Source organism: Triplophysa rosa, linkage group LG15, assembly GCF_024868665.1.
Source record: "Triplophysa rosa linkage group LG15, Trosa_1v2, whole genome shotgun sequence".
Lineage (NCBI taxonomy): Eukaryota > Metazoa > Chordata > Actinopteri > Cypriniformes > Nemacheilidae > Triplophysa > Triplophysa rosa.
In genome coordinates this window covers 23,214,090-23,237,095 of record NC_079904.1, presented here as the reverse complement: position 1 = coordinate 23,237,095, position 23,006 = coordinate 23,214,090, and the positions used below count along the sequence as shown (strand labels likewise).

Sequence of the window (23,006 nt, the reverse complement as noted above, 5' to 3'; positions counted from 1 at the left end):
GACGTCACGGGGTGGACTTCACCCCATATCACATGCGTCCTCTTAAAATGATTAATAATAAAAAATGTACATCTTTTTTGAGGAAATATAATGAGGTCTTTCATGTAATGTAAACAAAAGTATAGAATTATTTTGTTCCGTTTTTTTACGGTTATATATGTACAGTATATATTTATGGTTTTATTTTTACTGTTTAAATGGGTTTGTTAATTGTACAAAACAGAATGTCATATATATGTTCAAATTATTTAATATGACATGTTGTGCATTCTAACATTAGTTATAATAATAATAAAAAAGAAAATGAAGTCACATGCGAACAGCTGACACTTATGCGTATATAAGTCTTGTTGATAGTGAATTTTTTGTTGTATAATGACAATAGATACTAATAATGAAAAAAGAAGAAATAAAATGACGACAGCGCACTGTAGTGTTTTGCTAATTAGGGCGCATGCAAGGTGCGATTTATTAGCTCCAAGCATCCTCAGAAAAGGAACCATGGTTATTCTTCATTGAGCAAACACCTAGATGCTTTGAAAATGATAAGAAATTCAAAACAAGAAATAAACAACATTGAGTCGATTATATGAATGTGCCGCATTAATTAATGCTTATGTAAGCGCTAAACTTTAATAATTTTTTTTTAAATGTGATGTCTAAATTTGTAAACCCAGTGAACATGTTGAACCTGGTGTGTTGTTTTACTGTACGAGTGTCATCTTGTTTTGTTTATTTATGTCTTTAGTATTTATGATTCATTTGAAAATAATGAATTCATGGCATTGTAAGTGAAATGAATCATTGTCAAGAGCAAATTTTTGCCAGCGCTGACTTCAAAGTAGCCGCTTTTACTAAATGAAAGTCCAATAGCGTCATAAAACAACATCTTTTTGGACTTCACTGATGATGTATTTAAGAAAAGCTTTCATACGTTCCATTGAACAGTCAAAACAACATGTAAACATTCTTATATGTACAGTATATATAAAACGTAAAGGCTCATTGTTGGTGCTTCAAGTCACTGTATTAGACTGTACCAGCGCAGAAAAGCAGTCTTGAACAACGTGTAGAACATTCAAAAATGATTTTCATGTTGCTGTCCTATAACAATGTTTGCTCACGTACTGCCCGACCCGAAAACAGCCTTCATTTCCAACACTGAACAGTTCCGTTTAACCCTTCAGGCACATCAGAATACACAACATTACCAAAAATGAACACATGAACTTTTATTTCACATATGTTGCAGAAGACGTGACCAATCGACAAACTCTAATACTCAAGAGGCAGCAAATAACGTGGCAAAATAAAGAAAAAAGCCTAGCTTATGTACACGATTTGTTTTAATACAAATAAAAAACGTTTTGATATTGATGTCATCGGAACAGTTTCGTTAGAAATCATAGAGTTGTCCAGCAGCGTGTAATCACACAAGGCCCTGATTGGCTCCTGGTGTTTTTTTGAGTCACGTGATGGTGAAGCGTAGCAGCGTGTACAAAGTTTAAGAGCTGACGGATGGGATTAGATCAGGTGACTCTAAACTGTCCTCGCTCGGACTCTGACAGCCGTCAGTGGGTTCAGTGCTCTCAGCGTTCACCTGCTGCTGCTTCTGAATCTTCAGAATGACATCCTTGATCTCCTCACGCTTGGTTTTCATCCGTTGCTGGGGAAACCAGTCCATTAAGTTCATCGGCAGATGAAAGCTTGGAATTGGATTCTAAGGAAACAAAAACATCAATATTTTAGACACCAATAACTAAATATCAAGATTTTTGTAGCATCTGTAGCATCAACATCTTGTGGAACACGATCAGAGATGTGATTTTGATATTCTTTACATGCTTTGTTGGTTATGTGTATTGTTTTATTTAGTTTAACTAATATATTAAATTAGCTTTTTTTAAAGCGTTTATGTTCATTTTAGTTACATTTTTTAGCAATTTTGTTATACGCTTTTGTCATTTTATTATTTATTTATTTTTTATGTTGCTATATGAGATTAATTAATTTTTATTTTATTATTTATACTTTTATTTTTGTTTATTATTTAAATTTTAGTGCCTAGTAAACTAAAATACCTTGGTTATGTGCTTTTAACAAGGCAGTTTAGGGTTTTACATAATCAAGTTTATTTTGTGTCTTAATAAATGTCAAATTCAGCAAATTTGTTGTGGCTTATTTATTTTTCTTACCAGGAAAGGAGTGGATTTGATGCACAAAGTTTTTTTTATCATCATATATGAAATACAGTTATACATCTTCACTTGAAAAAGTGGGTAACTTCATATTAAAGAGCTGTAATTCATAAAGCCTTCAGCTAATCTGGATGTGAATACACTCTAAATAAAGCTGCGAGTGTGCACTTTCAGACGATATCCATTATAAAACTGTGACTCGAATACACTTTGATACACAGCTAAAATAACAAAAAATGTGCTTCTGTCCAAATATTTATGGACCTAACTTTAAACTGTTGTGGATGACAGTGAAAGTTACTTTCTAAAACTGCTGTTCCATTAGGCTCCAGATCCACCGAGGCGCTTTTACGCGACTGAAAACACCGGTTGTGGGCGCGTGAACCAACCCCCCCCCACAGAGCGCCAGCTGAGCTTTCATTAGAAATAGTTGAAAAAACAACCCCGCCACCAGCAAAAACGCCTTGATGGACACAGCCCCTTAGTATGACATTATTCACATTCATCTGTTCCATGAGCAATATTTTTGAATTTCTGTTACATCGCTTTCATTTTCTGCTCCGTGTAAAATAGTTTCTTATTATCATTACAGAGGAATCAGTGGAATGTTTCAGATCTCACCTCGAAGAAGCTCTCAACATACTGCAGCACATAAACACCACAGTCACTAAAGTTATCCTGCTGGGGTACACGAGGACTCGAACCCTTCATCACATCTTTCCCAAAACTCCTCTGTGAGCCTTTTCTGACCTCCCACTCCACCTCCAGATACCTGCACAAACAAACCAAAACATCAAATAGCCAAACATATTTTAACCTTCGATTGTTTCACGTATTGTTGTTAAGTAACTGGGATAAAAAAGACACTTCATGGTAAAAGACTGACGCTGGTTAAAGCTGCCTTTTGCTAAACAGACATTAATGTTGTGCTGAAGTAGCAACTTACTCTCGTAACGTCTTCACGACAGTCGACCTGGTCGGCCCACGCAGGGAATCCATGATTAGAATGCAAGGCCTGAGGATTAATAACATAACAATGAGTATATTATATACGTGACACAACAGTTATAACAACATCCAACAATAAAGACTTGGGTTAATATACGTAACTGAGCAATAAGGCACTCAGTGTCATGTTAAATTGAGAATATAGTCACAACTAAAGTCAATTAGCAGAACTTGTGATTTCAAAGTTGTTTAAGAAAGACCAATTACAACTCAATTTGCAAATATTACAAATGACATTTCCTTTAACGGGTAATCTCAAACACTTTGGCCCAGTTTCACAGACACAGCTTAGTTACGCCTTAGTTAAATTAAGATATTTACGTCGCTTTTATAAAAATGCCTTAGAAGAATACATTACTGGTGTGCATCTCGAGACAAAACAATGGCACTGAAATATTTTAAGATATTTCTGGGCAAGTTATATTCAGTTAAGACAGGTCACACATTCATTTTAGTCCGAGACTAGCGTTAAGCCTTTTCTGTGAAACCGGGTCAATATCTTAACTTTTTAACTAAATGAATTAGTGCTGTCAAACGGTTAATCGCGATTAATCACATCCATATATAAATATCTGGATATATAATACATATTATATGTCTGTGTACTGCGCATATGGATTTTGTATTTATAATAACATACACATACATTCATATATTTATGAAAAATATAAAAAATGTATAAACATTTATATATAATTGAAATTATTGGTAAATATAAATAAATTAGGGTTGTCAATTGATAAAAAATTTATTTTTTTTATTTTAAATTATAACCCTTTTCGTGCGATTAACTGTGATTAATCGCACACGTACAGTGATATTAAACATACACTATTTATTTAACTTGTTTATTTTAGTGCTGTCAATTGATTAAAATAAATTAACCAACTAATAACACACAGCTTTTGTTTTTAAATATGCTTTTACATTCTAATAATTTCACATTTTATCGTATGTAATTAATTAATGTAGAAACAACACATTTCTTTAACAGCATCATTTTATGAATGAAAGCCAACATTCTAATATTGTTGGCTTTGCAACTGATGTCTTTATTAAATATATATATATTTTTTTCTACTAATCAAACCCATTATAATAAGTGTGCCCTTCCTACCTGCCTAACAGGTAGAAAATATACAGAAAATAAATAAAGTTCTCAAAAACTTTACAGTCTTTACTGCTAAATACCTGAAATACAGAAGAATCATTAAAGTTACAAAATCACATTGATTTCTTTTTTCTTTTGTTCTTTGATTAACATTAATGACAGGAGTCATAGCAGCACGTTTAAGAGCTGCCGCTCTAAGCATGTCTAAAATGCGTTTCCTATTTTCACAACTCTTTGCATTCATTTAAGACTTTATTTAACTTGTTGAAGACTGTACTTGCGAAAATACTAGACAAAATGTGCTTTCTGGCATAATCTTGTGTGTTTTTGTTCATTCAAGCACGAAAGGGAAGTAATTACTGGTGCTGCGCTGTCTGACAGATTGTGACGCAGCCTTTAGCCAGTGTGTACACCAGACGGGACCGCTGTCGCATTGAGCCGTGTTCCACAGCCAGAAGCTGTCAATCTATACTGGACGTGTCAGTACAACCATTTCAAATCGTGCCTAAATAGTTTAAAGGCCTTTATATGAATAAGAGCGTGATTATATAATGTAACGCTAGACCAGTGGTTCTCAAACTGGGGGCCGTGGCCCCCTGGGGGGCCCCAAGATGGATCCAGGGGGGCCACAGATTTTGTGGCATTTTATGAAATATAGAAATTTATCATAGATGTTATGCAATCAAACATCAGAAAAATGACACCACCAACCAAAAGAATTGAGGTTCCAGCATTGTATAACTGAATGTTTTTGGTTTAATTAAAATTCTAAGTTTAAGATTATACGTCTTTATATGGGGGGCCGCAAAGCGATGCACTTAACACAAATGGGGCCTTACAACGAAAAAGTTTGAGAACCACTGCCCTAGACAATGATGACAGAAAAACGGATGTTGCTCATGCGTTGTAACTCGTGCGTTAGCGCGTTAACAGCCCTAAAATAAATATATGTAAATATTTCCTAAATATGTATACTTGTATGTGTTTATAATACAAACTCAATATGCACAGTACACGGACATATATTATGTAAACACAAACTTTTATGTAATCTGAATGCGATTAATCGTTTGACAGCCCTAAAATGAATGACTTAAATGAGTTGAGGAGCAGGTGTAATGTCTCTGGAGTTCATCGTGTTAGCACTGCACTGTTCTCATGTGGATGTTTGATGATGTACGGCAGACTGATATTTGCTCTTACTGTCTGCAAATGGTGGGTTTAGACGTCCACTCCACTCTGTCAGAGTTCCTACAGTCATCAAGAAAAGTGCCGTCTTCACTACAATCATCCTAAAACACACAGATAACAACAAAGGTATTTTATGCGGAACAGAGAGGTCTGACCAGACAAGCTTCTATACTACAAAATATTTCATCATTTAACACATTTCTAAGGACATTTTTAGAACGTCACAAAAATGAAACCGAAATGAACTACCGGACATGAGCTTTGGTCGTCAGAGAAGCGACACGAGTCTTCCGCGTAACACGACATTATTCTGTGTAAACCATCTGAAATAAAGAACAATGGAATGAATCCTGGACATGTCAAGCTTGAACTGCGCTCGGCACGCTCTCACGTCACCTGTGCTCACCTGTGTACTGCTGGCCGGCCTCATCGGACGCTTCAGGCTGGGCCGTCACAGCGGCTGCGTGGTGGCCGGTCTCTGGCGCCTCCTCTTCTGCGGGCGGGACGGAGGAGACGGCCGAGCTCTGGGCTGCAGCCGATAGCTGGTACAGCAAGTTTGGCTCATTATGAACCCCGTCAAGACTAGGAAAACAGATGACGGCGAGGTACCAGTGTGCACTGGACAAAGAAAAACAGAGCTCAGGAGTCTGTCAGAGTTTTAAAAATGAGAAATATCAAATATAACGCGTGTCCTCTACAGTGAAGCACTCACGACTCATTGATGGGCACAAAGATGAAGTCCTTCTGGAAGAGATCCACGTGACGTGTCCACGTCTTCACTCTGTTGTGTTTCTTCTTCTGTATCCTGAAACACATGAATGAATGTCGATTGAACACCTCACAGAATCATGAGTGTGAATGTGTGGGTCTCTGTTGTGAGCTCACGGTAGGTTGGACGTGTCGGGAGCGTTTCTTCTCTCTCTCTGATTGAGTCTCTTATAGAAGAAAGAGCTGAAGACGTGACTGCTGGCGGCATCCTCCTTCTTCAGCTTCTCCAGAAACACATATCTAGCGACACACGTGATTAAGTATTCAAGTATTCCTACTAAAGTCTGTGACGCTGAAGTAAAAGCATGATCAAAAACTTCAAAATCAAGTCAAGGTCACATTCTGATATAATACACTCAATACCGCCAGAAAAGTAAGAGACTGACTTTAAATAGAAATCAATGATGACGTCGTTGAGAAACTCTCCGTCGTTCAGACAGTGGAGGTCCTCGTTGGTTACAGAGATTCCTCCTTTGGCAGGAGGCGGGGGGTAAACCATCAACCTACAGAGAAAAAACAACTTCAATTCACCTGTGAACGACCAAAGAATAATGCAATTCATGCTAAGCATCCATGCCATGACGGGATTTCAATTGTTCAAATCTGACCCATGTGAATGCGTGTATGTATATTGTTGGTTAAGGTCTTACTTGACGACTGGGCCAGTGAATGTTGGGTGAATTTCTGACATGTCGTCATCATCATCCTCTTCACAGAAAGCTTGGAGTCGTGCAGACATGCGTGTTCGGACGCTTGCCGCTGCTGACGAGACGGGGGCTGTCGTGGCCGTGGTTGCTGTTGCCACAGTAACTGTCACTACCGAGAGGGATGCTGAGGCTGATAATGTTAAAGATGATGATCTTGCTGATTCTACAGGTTTACCGTTGTCTTCTTTTGCCTGAGACAGACAAATATTGCCACTTTCAATACAAAGATGACTACATTCAGCTTAATATAATAACAGTATTGGGAGTAGCTAGTTAAGGACACACATACAGGTGAGTTACAGCCATTTTAAATCGAATAATTATCCTATTTTATTAAAGTGATAAGCCCCAAGAAGCACGATGTGAAGCGGCTTATTGCTTTTATAAAACGGTTATTCCATATGCGTAGCAAGGTTTCATAAAATAAAGTAAATGAAGTGATATTTAGGCTATGTATTTGCAGTAAGCTGTTATAAATCGGGGGATTTGAAAACCTTTTCGTTATTGACATTTCCTGTTTTCCAAGTATTCTTGGTTTTAAGGCTTTTGTAACATAAACACACCATTTTAAGTTCAGTGTTTAGCAACGGTTGTTTAGTGTTCTATCAATTTCTCTTGGGCAGTATTTCTGACTAATTACTCCTGTGTAACCACTACAAGTTGCAGCCATTTGTTCTTTTTGTTGTTTTAATGATTCACATTGTCTACATTTTGCAAACTGTCAACTTGAGATAAATTTGAGTATTCAACTTGACTGTTTAACTATAACTTGAGTACTGTGTAGTTTACAAAATAAAACAACACTGAAATCACAACTGTATTGTATTACGTTGTTTTAAACATGGTTTTCTTAAAACATTTTTCATTAACAATAATTCAGTTATTCTTAATATACAATGACACTCTAAAATCAAAGTAGTTTCAATGTAGCTAGCTACTTTTTTATAGTAACTTGTAGTGTAGCGAACTAACTACTTTTTTCAGATGGCTAGCTAAGCTGTAACTGAACTCCTTTTATTAATGAGTAGCTTGTAGCTTATCTAACTACAGTTTCAAAGTAGCTTCCCCAACACTGTATAATAAGTAAATAACAATATACTGAAAGTAAACGGCTGTCTCGGTGTGTCAAAGAAAACAATTCGTGTAGGCGACATCACCTTTTCTTTCTCTTTGGAGGCTTTATTGTACTCGACCAGTCGATTGTTGGCCTTATCGAAGCTGATCTTTAAAGGAAAATCTTCCAGTTTGTTTCTTCGGCCGATCTCACCCAGAATGTCCTCCAGAATTATTTGCTCTTGTAACTGAGGCCCGTTCTCAAAAATCAACACAATATACTTCTCATCGCCTGCAGAAGCACAGCAGAAAGCGGAAGACAGACATTCAAAATGACAAAAGCAGAAAGAAAATCACTCCCATCACTGTCATCTGTGAAACACATACGATCAAGGCCGGACTTACCATTGGCCTTGACTGGGCTCCAGCCCAGGGGCCCCGCCCTTCAGGGGGCACGCCTGCTGTCGTTAATTTGATTTGTTTAGTTATATGCCAGTCATTTTATTTTTCATTTAAACTTTGTGCATTGGCCTACCAATGTTCAATAGCACTGCCTTATGTAAGGAACGATGTCGTTTAATTGGCTAATCGTTCCGTCAGTCATGTTGGCGTTTCCTGATTGGTCATATGTGGATTCTATCCGTTACGTTTACCGCAGTTGAAACCTGTCTGCTCATTAAGACGCTTGTTCTAATGGCTGACAAGCGCAATCGCAGTGCCGCGCTTAAAGAAAACCAAAAACTGAGAGACAAGAACGCGAAAGAACAGCATTTAGGAAATAATGATTCTTTACACCCATGGCACCACACCTTGATCTTTAGGCAGAGAATCCAGAGCATACCTGTCACCATCTCCCGCCAGGCCGCCACCCTCCGGTTTTATTTCAGTTATTTCTCCTTTGAAACTCGCGGACCGACGTGGCTGGCGCCCGCCTTTGGTAGGCGAAGTTGAACGGTAGCCGAAGTAGAGTAGAGAGGATTCACATCCCCGCGAAAAACTTTCTCTTATTACACCGCTATATGATTCCACTCCGCGTTTTCCATTTGACGCTCGCGCCTCACAGTCTGTGTCCGCTCACTGAAGACGACAGATTGTTTCATCGACAGGTAGATGCAGTAGAGTCTACTAGCTGTTGTTGTTGTTACACTTTCTTTGCTTTTACAAAAAACGTGTTATGAAAAGTGTTGTGTTCTGCAGACATCTCTGAATAAAAACAGGTAATATAGAGTTTATTTCTAATATTTCCCGTTCTGTGGCCATAAGCGGTTCTTGTAAATAATACGCAAACACTGTTAAATCCATCCATGTAAATAAAAAATGAAAACATTCTGCTAACTAATAAACAAAGTTAAAACAACCGAACTACGGGACGCGTGAAGGGACAAACTGCGTTTAGATAGTTATTTCATGTCTGACGTTGAGATCTCTGGCAAAATGTAAATGCTAAATTAAGATGATACCTTGCAGATATACCATTCATGGATTCATGGCCTGTGAGCTGCATTAAACTGTCTCTTAGATTTACATTTAAGAATTTGACATTAAAATGATGTTATGTTAGTCATAAAGTAATTAAAACGATTTATAACAGAGGGGTGCCCTATTTGCCCTGCACAACCTCAGTTAACTAGACTTTACAAAACTATGGACCCATCTCATTATTATGAAACTATTTAAGCCATAATAAGACGTTTCATCTCATTATATGAATACAATTTTAATGTGCATTTCAAACTCATAGATCTGTCATATGCTTTACTGATGGAATTGCAATAGAATACTAATATATTTTTAACACTTTACACTGTTGCATTTGTTAACATTAGTTAAGCATTAGATTACATGTCTGCATTTGTTAATCTTTATTTTCAGTATTTACTAATATTTTTAAAAACATGCACCTGAACTAACATGAACAATTGTATTTGGCATTAACTAACAATAAACAAGATTAATAAATGCTGACAACTGTATTGCTCATTGTTGGTTTCATGTTAATGCAGGTGTTCTCAAATTTTAGATCCAAGACGTATAATCTCTCAACAACAGAAATACAGGGAGAACACACACATTTGTTCCTTTTTAGTAGTTTTCTTATTATGGATCAATAAATTTAATTTTAAAATACATAATGGTAGGGCTGTATGATTATGTCAAAAACTATACAATATCAAGGGGACTAATAATGTTGATTATTAATGTTGATTGGATTTTTCATTTAAGTATGTTTGAAACTTCCTACACGCTATAAACGCACCACTTGTGGCTCCCACTGTCAAAACAAGCATTATAAACGTGTAAACCAATGAACACGTGTTATTGTTAGTCATTGGAGAGAAAAAACATTTACTAATGCTAACAAACACATGATTTTAAATAGTACGGGGGCCCCGAAAACAACTCAAGCCCAGGGGCCCCCATCCTCCTAAGTCCGGCCCTGCATACGATCCTTCTCATTTGAATTCTGTATGTCACATGGGTCACGCGGTACTCACTGTCACCTCCGCAGTCGTACCATTCCCCTTCGCTGTCCTGACACATCTCCAGCTGATCTCGTAAGCGCTGACACTCCTCATCCGTGGTCTGGAGAAAGAGAACCGGCAGCTTCTTCACTTTACACCACTCGCAGCTGATCAGCTCTGATGACCTCAGACGAACGCTCTCCATCACATCCACCTCACGACCTGTGAACGCAACCACGCCCGCTTTAAACCATGACCTTATTATCAAATTTTGATGACCAAATCTAATCTTAAACAGCAGAACGTTACCTTCTGTCTCAAACTCGATGTAATCCACTGTAAACTACAACAGAAGAAAACACAACTCAGAAAACGATCAGAAATGGAAAGTATCATCACAAAGCGATACTGTAAAAGGACTCGGTTGCTGTAATCTTACAACAACGGGTTTGGTGACCATCCGGCGTAGCGTGCCGATCCTCACGCTCCTGCACTCCAGAATAATACTGTCCCACTTCTGCTGCTGCTGACCCACTTTCCTCTTCTTCAAGGGAGATGGCTCTTCACACACTAACCCGTGCTACAGTGAGGGAAAACACATGACATTGAAATATAAAACATCACTACAGAAAACCTTTCAAACTAAGTTCATACTGTATATATATTTGAAGACTTTAACTTATGTAACAGCAATGACCCATTAATATTCTTCTTTTATTTTCCTTGAGGAGAAAGACTGAGTTATACAACTACATGTTATACAACTTTATGTTGCCTTGACAAAGCCTAGCCTGAAAAGTTTAAAGAGTACATTCCTCGAGATCATATAAAATACATTTCATGAAGTGTTTAATTTTGCCGTGTTTGAATGTAAGCAATCTGCCAAGTTGTAAATCCGAAGGTGAACGAATAACAAAGTTATTAGCTTATAAAAAAGGTAATCGACTCTGAATCACGCGAACAAGCCATGACCTGTCCGAATCTTTAACCACAATGTACCTACGTCACTAGAAAAATCCCCGCCTACTGACTGCGAAAACTTAACTCTCTCCTCCCCAAACACTGTACTAGCTCGTTCGTGACGTGTGCATCATGTCTAAGAGAAGCTGTGTTCTATGTAGTGAAACTAAGTCAGTCTTATTTTCACTACCAAAGGAAGAACTTCTGAGGAAAAAATGGTTACTATTTATTTTTCAAACGACACCAAAGGAGTATAAACCGAACGTTTTACTTTGCGCGCGTCATTTTACCGAAGATTGCTTCATCAATCTTGGCGCCTTTACTGCAGGATACATTAAACGTCTTTCCTTAAAAGATGTTGCAATACCAACTTTATTTGGACCTGTAAGCTCCACCGAATCACAACCTGTAAGTGTGACTCTTTATTTTTGTCTTTACTTAAAATTAAATTTGTGTGACGTTATCTCATGTCTGTGTTTAGCTAACGTTACCGTTATTTTTGGGGTTGTTACTGTTTGTTTACCTAACGTTAGCTATAAACTCGTTGCGCTAATGTAAGTGTTCAACCATATTAACTCGCAAAGTCTTTATTTCAAGAACTGCGTGGTGTACTATAGTTATAATAACATCTGAAGATACGAACACCGTACACTGTATGCCGTGATAACTAACTGTTACAAGAGAAGTGTCTAAAACAGTCCTTTTTCTTACTGGCATCTGTATAAGGATTAAAGAATGATTCGTCAGACTCGGGCTCGAACTGGTAAGGTAAAATCGACGCCATCTCTCTCTATACACTGTTAATATCCAACCACCTGCAAACCGTAATACAGCAGTAATGATAGGCGGTCCATTTGCGACACATGCTGAACGCGTTTGACCAATCACAGCAGACTAGACCATTTGACCAATGACAGCAGACTAGACCATCTGACCAATCACAGCAGACTACACTATCTGACCAATCAGATCAGACTACGCTGGCGGAAAGGCGGAGATTACACAGATGAATCGCGGAACGAATCATTTGAGAGTCAGTCAAGAAGTAAGGTAATAAAAACTGCTTATTATTACAAAATAATAGTATTTTTACATCATGTATGTACATAAACTTGTTGTCGGACACTCCATAAACCAAAATAAGCCCTTAAAAATATTGAGGAATGTACTCTTTAAGTTTTAAAGCTTTTAGTTTGAAATAGTTTTATCATAAAGATCTTAGCATGTATAATGTGAAGCTAACATGTTTTAACATGATGCTAGCATGTTTTATCATGGGGCTAACATGTTTTAACATGCGTCTAGCATAATTTAGCATGAAGCTAGCATGGTTTAATATGATTTTATATGATGTTAACATTATGCTAACATGATTTAGCATTTTGTTAGCATGATTTAACATGATGCTACCGTTGTTTAACATAATGCTGACATGATTTAACATGATGTTAGGCTAACCTGATTTAACATGAAATATCACGAAGCTAGCATGAATTAGCATAATGTTAACATTTTGCTAGTATGATTTAACATGACGCTTCCATGATTTAACATAACTTTTGCATGATTTAATATGGCGTTAGCATGATGCTAGCGTGGTTTAGCATGAAAAGTGAACATCTTCGTAAGTGCTTACTGGATCCCTCATGCGATTCCTCCTGGGCTGCAGAGTTCTGTGATTCTTCTCTGTGAAAAAGTCACAGATATTGTCCTCCAGTTCACTGGCACCTTTAATCGCGGCCTCCACCCGACCACCAGAGGGTGCTGGAGACGAGTGAGCCGAGTCGGCAGGCCGCGGCGAGACGCTGTCCAGACGGTTGATGGTCCCCGTGCTGCTGCAGTTATCGCTTTCCTCTTCCTCATCGCTCGACAGAACAACTGCAATTCACCAGAACACATTAAAGGCATATCGGCCAATGTATTGTATTTGTAGCCATTGATAGTCTAGTGTACTTACTAGGGTCGTTTAATTCACATGGCTTGGTAACCTGCTGTTTCTTGCCCACAACTTGTTTGTGCCCGTTCGATGCCAAGCTCCCAGAACCCGGTACAGGCCTTTCGTTGTACGAGACGAGCACATTTCCGTGAGTGATTCGCACCGTTGGATTCACTACGATGTTTAGGCCTTGAGAGCGCCCCCCAGAGGCAGAGCCATAGAAATTCTTGCTGATGAGAAGACTGTGAGGAGCAGACAAGGACTGAGAGCGAATGGGAGGGCGAGGGGCGAGAGTGGATGTACCGTCAGGAACGGGCGGAGTCTCAGCAGGCAGCCGATATCCACAGTGATCACATTTGACGTGATCCTCACTGCCCTGGCCACATTTACCACACACGCTGACATATTCATCAGGTCGAAGGGGCGGCTGGGAGAGAGGAGGCACAGACAGCTCTCAAGCATGATTTAAGACATTTTTGTAAAAACATCAATTGTGTTTAAGAGAATGTGGTAAATATAGAAGGCCTCACATCGACTGGTTTGACCGCAGGAACGGGACTGTCAATCATTGGCCGTCGTTTCTGCTGGACACGCCTCTTAAGAGAGCTGTCTCCTGAATCTGGTGACACGGAGAAGAACAAGAGACATGAAAATGTGATCTCATGCATGAATTCCATTTAAGCATTTGGTGTTTTTATATAGTGGCAATAATTCAGCAGGTCCCGCTTAGTGTGGATATGTTCCTTCTGATTACCTGATGATGTGTCAGGACAGGTGAGAACGATGCTATCCAGCTCTTGGATCATATCGGATCTACAGGACAAAAACAGACATTAGAATATAATCTAATATATACTGTAATGTTCATAATGCACGAAGCCAGTCACGCAAAGCATTCGAGAGCAGATGCTGTTATAAGTTTCGGTCAAGAAATCCTCTCACCTTTCCTTCAGGTCATGGTTTCTTTAAAAGTGAGAAGAGAATGAGAGTTTAAAATGATATCTTGGTCGTATGCGTTCAGTCAGGGTAATGGCAACTATTACTCATTTAATTGGCTTGTCGGTGGGTTTGGTGACATACCTTTGTTCCAGCTTTCTGACTGGAGGAGAAACTTGTGCGTGCTGAAAGATCCGCCCCTGAACCACGACTCCTTGTGACGGCGCTGGACTCATGATCAGAAAGCTGTGAGCCGCTTCACTGCGAGACCACAAACAACAACAACGCAAGATTTACAAACCTGTTCTTTCAAAATGCTGCAATAGACAGGAAGTCACGGAGTAAGTGGTTGATTTCTTTACACACCTGAGCTTGCCGGTTCTGTTGAGTGGCCGTAAATGATTTGGATGTCGTTCATGAGTCATCATAGACTGATTGGGACTGAAGCCTTTAACAGATGGAGACTGAAAGAGAGAAATCATGGTGCTCAGGTTACTTCAGTGATTTTTATTTTGTCCCATAAATCATTATTATTAGTAAAGGGCTTATGTTCGTCACTTAGTTTTGCAAATATCTAACCACTAACAAGTAGATTTGCACAGATATATCGGCCAATAATCGGTATCGGTTGGACCAATATATCCTGTCAATCAAAAGAGGATGGCAAAATGCAATGAATTTGTGCATAATTTCTGAATAAAGAAAATGTTAAGAAACATCACCAATTTAATGTTCAATATTACTAGTCATTATATGACTAAATAACATTTACCATTTATGCATTTGGCAGACGCTTTTATCCAAAGTGACTTACATTGCATTACTATACATTTGTTTCTGACTATGTGCAATCCCCTGGGATCCAACCCATGACCTTGGCATTGGTAGCGCCATGCTCTAACCACTGAGCTACAGGAAAGCAACTTGACAACATAGTATTTATAATAACATTCAGAAAGTTAAGAAATATTCATCTGATCTTCAGAATCGCTATCGGCAGATATTGGCTATCGGTATCAGTGCATCTCTAATAAAAAGTACTAAAAAGTGCTTATCAATTTTGACAAATTTCATGACAATTCACTCACCCATGTCATACAACCTGTCCGTGTGTTAATTTCTTCTTTCGAAACAAATTGTGGCTTTTGAGGAAAGGTTTCCATGGTTCTTATCCATATAATGGACTTCAGGGGGGGGCTTTTGGTTACAGTCCAAATTTCAGTTTCATTGCAGATTCAAAGACTCTAAACGACACCAGCCCGATGAATAAGGGTCTTGTCTAGCTACAATTAGTAATTTTCCAAGAAAACGAAAACATTATATACAGTACTTTTAAAACATAAATACATGGCTTTCTCTGCCTCGGAGTGCCTCCATGTAGCGCGCCCATGACTTCACATACTCTGTAATCATGTTGGAAAGGTCACATGTGACGTAAGCAGAAGTTTCGACCCAGTGTTTACGAGTGTGGAGAAAGAAGGCTGTTCAAAAGTTCTTGGATGTTGAATGACATTTGACGTTATATATCTTTGTGCAAGATTATTGTTTAAAATGGTCAATTCGTGTGCAACTCAGGGATGTTTAAATCTTTTGAAATCTACATCACGCGTCACCTTTCCAATGTGATTGCTTAGTACGGAAGTCATGGACCGGCATTCTGAAGGCACTCTGAGGCAGAGCAGGCCATATATTTATGATTAAAAGTATACAATTTTTTCGTTCAAGTGCTTTATATGTACCTGTATAAGAACCCTGGAAGCCTCTTCTTAAAAGCCTCAATTTGTTTTCGACAGAAGAAATGAACCCCCCAACAGCTTGTATGGCAGTAGTGAACTACTCCTTTAACAGTGAGGCAGAAAGATACCTTCATTCCCTCAGGTGAAAGATCCTGCTGGCCACCTGCTGGCTCCATGGTCACAAGGGCGGCGCTAGAGAACAACACGAGAGAGAGATTGAGATGTGTTCACACTTGGTCCAAAGCAGACATTGAATTGTCACAAAGGTAACATCTAGCTGGCTAACATAGATGAAGTGATTTGTATATAAGCAACAGTAAAAATGGGTGACAATGACAAAACAACCAGCAATGTTTCACATCTTTTATGACTATGCACACATTTTAGTTGTATATTCTAGCTATTATTCCAGTTTTTTGACAAATAAAATACATTGCTAAAAAGCATATTTCGGTTGTGAAGATGGCTAGTGAATATGTTAGCAGGGGAGGTCAAAACCTGAACTGCTGGCCTTTGGATTCAGCGCAAAATCTTTTCACATATAGACGGTTTCATCTTAACAACATAAACAAACATTACTGCGCATGGGCACTTTTGTGGCCGCAACTTAACTTCCGGTACACATTCAAAAACAATGGAGTGTCTGTAGATTATTTCTGATAACAATCAAAAGAAACCGAAGAACGTTACTTGGCCAAATCTGAGTCTCTAATATTTTGAATTTAGACTGCGATACCGAGCTCAACCGCTTGATGTCAACGTACCATACGGTTTCTTAATATGCAACCGAACTACAGGACCCACTCAACAAATTGTTTATTTAATACAATTATTATACAGTAACATAATAATACAAATTAGTATTAACATAAATAAAATAAAATAGTTATTATTAGACACTAGCCAAACACAAACCAGAAGTTAACTGGGCGCACTCGAGTCCGATGAAACGGTTTATAAAACACAAAAGAACCACAAGACAAACAAGAGCTGCTCTCCAATTTAAGATTTATTAAGACTTCATTAATAAGCTATTAAGAATTCTGTAAGAATTAGAGAAATGTATCAAAGTAATCCATTCGACACAATAATCCTCCTGACAATATACAAATTTAATTAAACCAGAAGAACAAATGAGATTTGAAGAATTATAAGATCACAATCGTCCTGCTGCATTACACGGGACACAAATTTGATATATTGTGCACATAATGATAATAAAGTAAAATTGTTTGGTCATAACTTGTGACGTGAATTATAGATTTTATCCCTAAATTATAGATTTCAAGATAAAGTATTAAAATTTTCTTTTATAGTACCGCAATCAATCATTTTAAATACCAAGACTGACGATATTATTGACACAACAAAGTTGACACTGAAAGTTGGCTTCCCAAACATCGATCTCAACTTTTGACATGATTTATATACAAATCTGTCAATCTGTCAATGTGTCAGTTAGGGCTGAAACGATTCCTTGAGTAACTCGAGTAATTCGAATACAAAAAATCATCGCGGCAAATTCTATTGCCTCGAAGCCTCGTTTAATCCATTTAACTACAGTACACACGGAGCACTGCGTTTCCCCACGGACCATTATTACTGACGCACAGCCCGCTAAACTGTTCATGTTACAGGGCTCTCAAGTCTCACGCATTCACCGCGAGACACACGCATTTGAGTCTGTTCACACGTGTTTCTCATGTTGATAAATAACTGAGAGATTATTGAAATGGTGAGCTGCTATTTTACTTAGTTTTAGTCTATTTTGCGAGTGAAACTTGTTTTCCGGCTGCATTGAGTCCATCAAACTAGATTCGGACTAACGTTAGTGGATGCCGAATCATGTTATTTACACACGTCATCTGTCTGTTCTGCGTGTCTGAGTGAATGAACTGCACTTTATGAGGACATGAACTTCATTTTCAGAGTTGCTCTGAGAGTTTATTTCAGAACATTTTACTGAGTGAAGCTAACACACTAAAAAATAAGCATCTTCCGACGACCTGCCAAAATAAAAGTCTGGTTAACTCTGTATTTTTATGTGGACAAATATATTACTATTTAATAGTAAAAAAAGAAACTAAAACTAATTTAGATAAACTAAATGCGTCATGCATAAGCTGAAGTTAGTTGTTTACCTTTGAAATTATTCTTTCTATTTTTATTAATGTTTCTTATTTATACATTTGTATTAGGCCTATATTGCATTTTGAATGTAATATGGCAATGGAATGTACTAAACGGGTTTAGTTTTCACAGATATTAATTTATGCAATTTCAGCAATAAATATGTTCATTTTTCTGTAAAGGAAACAAATTAGTTGTTCATTTTAAGAGACCTGTCTTATTTTCTCTTGTATATTTAGAGTTGCTCTTTAATAAAGAAAAAGTACTTATTATCCGAATACCCGATTAATCGATGGAAAATCAGTAGAATACTCGATGACTAAAATAATCGATAGCTGCAGCCCTAGTGTCGGTTCATCTCTACTGGAAACCAGTTTTCCTGTTATAATACTCACGCTAAAAGAAGACAGAGACGGCACAGATAGCAAATATAAAGGTTACACAATCTTTTAAAATTGAACACACCTCTCACTAGGGCTGTGTATTGGCAAGTGCCTCCCGATACGATACATATCACGATAGATGGGTCACGATACAATACATTGCTATGTATTTCGATACGATACACATTTGCGATATATTGCAATACTTTAATTAGAAAATGTCAAAAGTAGAGCTAGAAATACAACATGCTGTGCACCACCGGGGGTTTTCTGTAAGGATAAGTGTAAAAACATCCCTTACCTCTGCAGAGTGGCCATGATGTGTGATGCATGGACCTTTAGATCAGAGGTTTGGGTGCTCAAACTGTGGGTCGTGCCCCTCAAGTGGGTAGCACAGGGGAATAAGGCGGCTCACTTCACAGTCACTTGGCTGTTGTGGTGCATTACAGTTAAAACACTGAACATGGGCAGTATAAAACCCCTGGTTCATCCATGCTGTAAATGAGCTGGTGTCACATATATAGTCTCAATAAATGTCATAGTTACTTTTCTTAATAAACTTTTTGTCTAATGCACTGCAGTAGCCAGTGACTTGTGTCATGACTCGCGAAGCCTACAAACAGCATTATTTTATATAACTCATTACTCCATATTTTGAAAACCAAAGCACACCCCCACATCAGCTCTGAGAGCTCTAAATGTTCTTATATTTTTCGCCATGCTCGCATCCACTTACTTTTGGCCGTACGTATATGACATGATTTTAAAAAATTATCGATAGTAGAGGTATCACTATCGGAAAAAAAATATTGCGATAGTTACGTGTCGATATTTTTGCACAGCCCTACCTCTCACAGTGAATCGTTGTCTGATAACTCGCTCAATGTCCAACAACCTTTAGCTGATATTTTATTATGCTTTTAATTTTCTTCTTGACACTTTTGACATCATCACATCTGTAATGATGTAAAAGAGACACTGAAGTCTACAAACATGATTAAGTCTATAAAAGTGCATCATCAAATAACAGATTATGCCAGGAAGCATGTTATCTGTTAGTGTGCAGAAAGCGCGAAATGATCTTACTCATTTCTGCTGTCGTCTTCACTATCATCTGAGAGAGAACATCTCCACGTCAGCTTATATCCTCCATCTCTCCTGTCCTCACATCTATCCAGGGCTAGCAAACAAAGAACACATCAGAACACATCCAATACAGTGCCCATGTCATGACAAATCACAATGTAATTAGTACGCAAACAGCATCTCTCCCCAACTTAAAAAGATCATTTATTGTAAAGATAATTTATTGTTTATTGAAATTGTCAATCTGATCAACACGTCACAGGTGCTTAATGAGTGATCTGTCACTTGCTCTTTCCACCGTCACTGTAAAGGATGTATGAATGATACAAATTTTTCAGTGTGGATATATTGTTGAATACGTTACAAAAGAATGTATGATATTAAAGAATTGGATAGTTAAAAGTTATATTAAACCCCACAGGCTGTGTGTAAGTACAGCAAATGTGAAGATATGAATATAAGCAGCTTAAAAATACAAAGTAAGCAAATATGCAGGTTATTTCTAGAATAAACCGAATAACATTAAAGTGGTACTTCACCCTTGAATCAAAATTTCCCCATATTATACTCACCCTCAAGGCATCCTAACTGAATATGGTTATCTTCTTGAAGAATAATGCGATCGCGATAAATTATCGTGCAGCCCTACTTCAGAAGACCTTTGTTAAGACCACGGAGCCGTGTCGAGCAGTTCTTTGATCGATGGATTCACTTTTTGGAGCTTCAAAAAGTCAACACCCATTCACTCCCATTCTACCGCTTGGAAGCAAAATGATACGTGGCATTATAACTCCGACTGCATTATTCTTCAGGAAGAAAACCATATTCAGTTAGGATGTCTTGAGGGTGAGTAAAACAAGGGGAAATTTTGATTCAAGGGTGAAGTACCGCCTTAAGCGCATCTCACGGAAATGAATTGTAATGAATGTACTATGACATGAGTCCTATATAAACTCCACAAGCTTCTAACGGAGTCCTCAACCCAATGGTCATGTTCTCAATACACTCTTCAATTTGCATAAAACCATAATAATTATTTCTATCCGAACTAGGATATTTGGCAAAAGTGTAGCTTTCGGCAGGCATAACATCATATCAGCAATAAGGTCCAGTTTGCACAATGTTGTGTTGGTGAAATCTAAGACTAACATTGAACCGGTTTCAACATTTGTATTTACTCTGAACAACAGGACAGGCTCATAGAGAAATACAGAAATAAAACTACATGACCATTATCAAACCCTCAAACTATCATCACAACTTTGATATAAAGCAAATGCAATTGACATTACACTTCCTGAAAGACAGTCCATTATTTATTCAAAGACCGTTATTTATATGCAAATATACATAATTACTATAAGATAAAACGTAAGATTAATACATATTATAAAACGGTCAGTTCTGGTCCTTGATTCTGATTGGCTGAGCAGAGTTCTAAGCCATTATAAAATACCCCAGTAACCCACTGCTTCTTGGGGCTTATTGCTTTAAAATAACGTTTATATCTAGTGTTTCATATATCAGTTATGAGTAAATCTGACTAACATCATAACAGTGATCTAGACCAGCCCCTACACATTACACTCATAACTCCTTATAATAACACCATCTGCATACATTGTTCAACAAAACGGCTCGTATATTAATGAATACAAAGAAAACAATACTGTCTATATTTCGTGTTATATTCGAGAACGAGATTAAAGGGCCCGAGCTACGTTACAGCTACCGTTACGGCTAGAAGCAATTCAACTACAATGTTGAATAAAAGACAACTGTGAGCAATGCAAATGTAAAAAAAAGCATGATTACTGCAATACAGAACGAATAATAAACACTGCTGGTGTGTAAATGTATAACAATTTTGTTTCATTCTTATTTTTAACATGTGTTTGTGTCGTCATATAGCATGTAACGTTATTAGCATGAAGGCCTGAGTCTGTTATCATATCCGAGCTCTGGTGTTGAAACTAATGCACGAACAAGAGCAAAACTTTTAAATGCACACATATACAAACACGTACAATTACTTTATTTTATTCATACGTCTTGTCTACTTAACTGTTACCTCAGATGTGAATGTTACGTTATCTGTGTGTAACGTTATGTTTGGAGCTGCATGGTTAGCACGAGTTAATAGCACGAGACTTCTACAAGACACGCTATATTTGAACACCTACACACACATTAAAAGACCATAAAAACACAACAGAGACACGTGAAAGCGCCTTACCTTTAATAAACAGACTCTTGTTATGATCCATTATCATCCATCACCTCAGACGAGTTTAAACTTATCTCACGCGACTTCACATGTGCATTAAACACGTTCATATGTCACGTCCTTCACATTCGACTACATGTTTGTGTATTTCAATCTGAATGAAATGAAATGTCAAATGAGGCGCTTTGTGTTCTTCAGTCCAGACGAACAGAAATCCCGCTGAAATCAGTCATAAACTCAATATATGCGAAGGTACACGCGATGTATATGTGACTTTATTTATAAACGTGATTTTTCCGTCAGTGTGTCATAATAAAATGCATTAAGTAAAACATGAGATTTTAGGATATTTTAAATAAAACTCTGAACGTGTTTTGAGTTGTTATTCTGCAGTACGAGGCGCTGTTGAGGCACTTCCTGCGTCACTTCCGCCGAGACTTCTCTGCAAACTCTTACAAAGATTAAATATACGAACCTTTTTGCGTTTATTCGTATTGAAACCGTAGTAATCACAAATGATTCACGTTTTGCTACCAATGTATTTGTGGTAAACTGTGGTTATACAAACGGTAATTAACAAAAATGTTCATGCAATGGAAGGGGCCAACATTCTTCAAAATATCTGGTCATGCAGGTTTGGAATGTCATGGTAATGTGTATGTCCATTTTCTTCTGTGGATGGTGAGCAAGTGCTGTTCTGAAAACGGCTCTGTCACAACAAGACACAAAGACCATTTCCATATTATTCACTTTCCTTGTTCCTCTCTGGTGAAACCATGTTAGATGCGCCCTCATTTGTCACTAAACAAATAAATGTAAATGCACTTTACATAGAAACACACCTCTCTCTGCTAAGACCATTAGAACACATATGACAGCTGAAAATGCACATACAAGCACATACTGGAACTGGTCAAAACACCAGTTTATTAAAATAAATAAATCATGAAATAATTATAATCCTGATATGTGACCGTATGTTTGAATATGAAAAATTTGACATATGTTTTCGTACACAAATCCATTGTTTCGCTTTAGAAGACAGTATAGTATGTGCTTTATGGCACTTCAGCATCTTCTTCAGCATTCAGTCTCTTTCCCCTTTTAAGTGAAT

At 37.7% G+C, this 23,006-nt stretch overlaps 1 protein-coding gene across 2 annotated transcripts; it reads right to left on the bottom strand.

Moving 5' to 3' along the window:
- Window positions 1-445: 445 nt before the first annotated feature.
- On the bottom strand, window positions 446-22,307 carry senp6a (SUMO specific peptidase 6a). 2 transcript variants are annotated; one of them, XM_057352972.1, is made up of 24 exons: window positions 21,902-22,307; window positions 19,666-19,759; window positions 16,195-16,258; window positions 14,697-14,794; window positions 14,475-14,591; window positions 14,337-14,357; window positions 14,149-14,207; window positions 13,925-14,013; window positions 13,416-13,821; window positions 13,095-13,336; window positions 10,938-11,078; window positions 10,808-10,841; window positions 10,532-10,720; window positions 8,141-8,328; window positions 6,927-7,174; window positions 6,663-6,779; window positions 6,394-6,516; window positions 6,221-6,313; window positions 5,915-6,126; window positions 5,758-5,831; window positions 5,521-5,609; window positions 3,145-3,213; window positions 2,820-2,970; window positions 446-1,720 (listed from the first exon to the last, which is right to left on the bottom strand). In XM_057352972.1, exons 1-24 carry the CDS (start codon window positions 21,936-21,938, stop codon window positions 1,505-1,507), a joined length of 3,171 nt encoding a protein of 1,056 aa, XP_057208955.1. In that variant the 5' UTR covers window positions 21,939-22,307; the 3' UTR covers window positions 446-1,504. The 2 variants fall into 2 exon arrangements, with proteins under 2 accessions (XP_057208955.1, XP_057208956.1); XM_057352973.1 differs by lacking the exon at window positions 19,666-19,759.
- Between the last annotated feature and the right edge of the window lie 699 nt (window positions 22,308-23,006).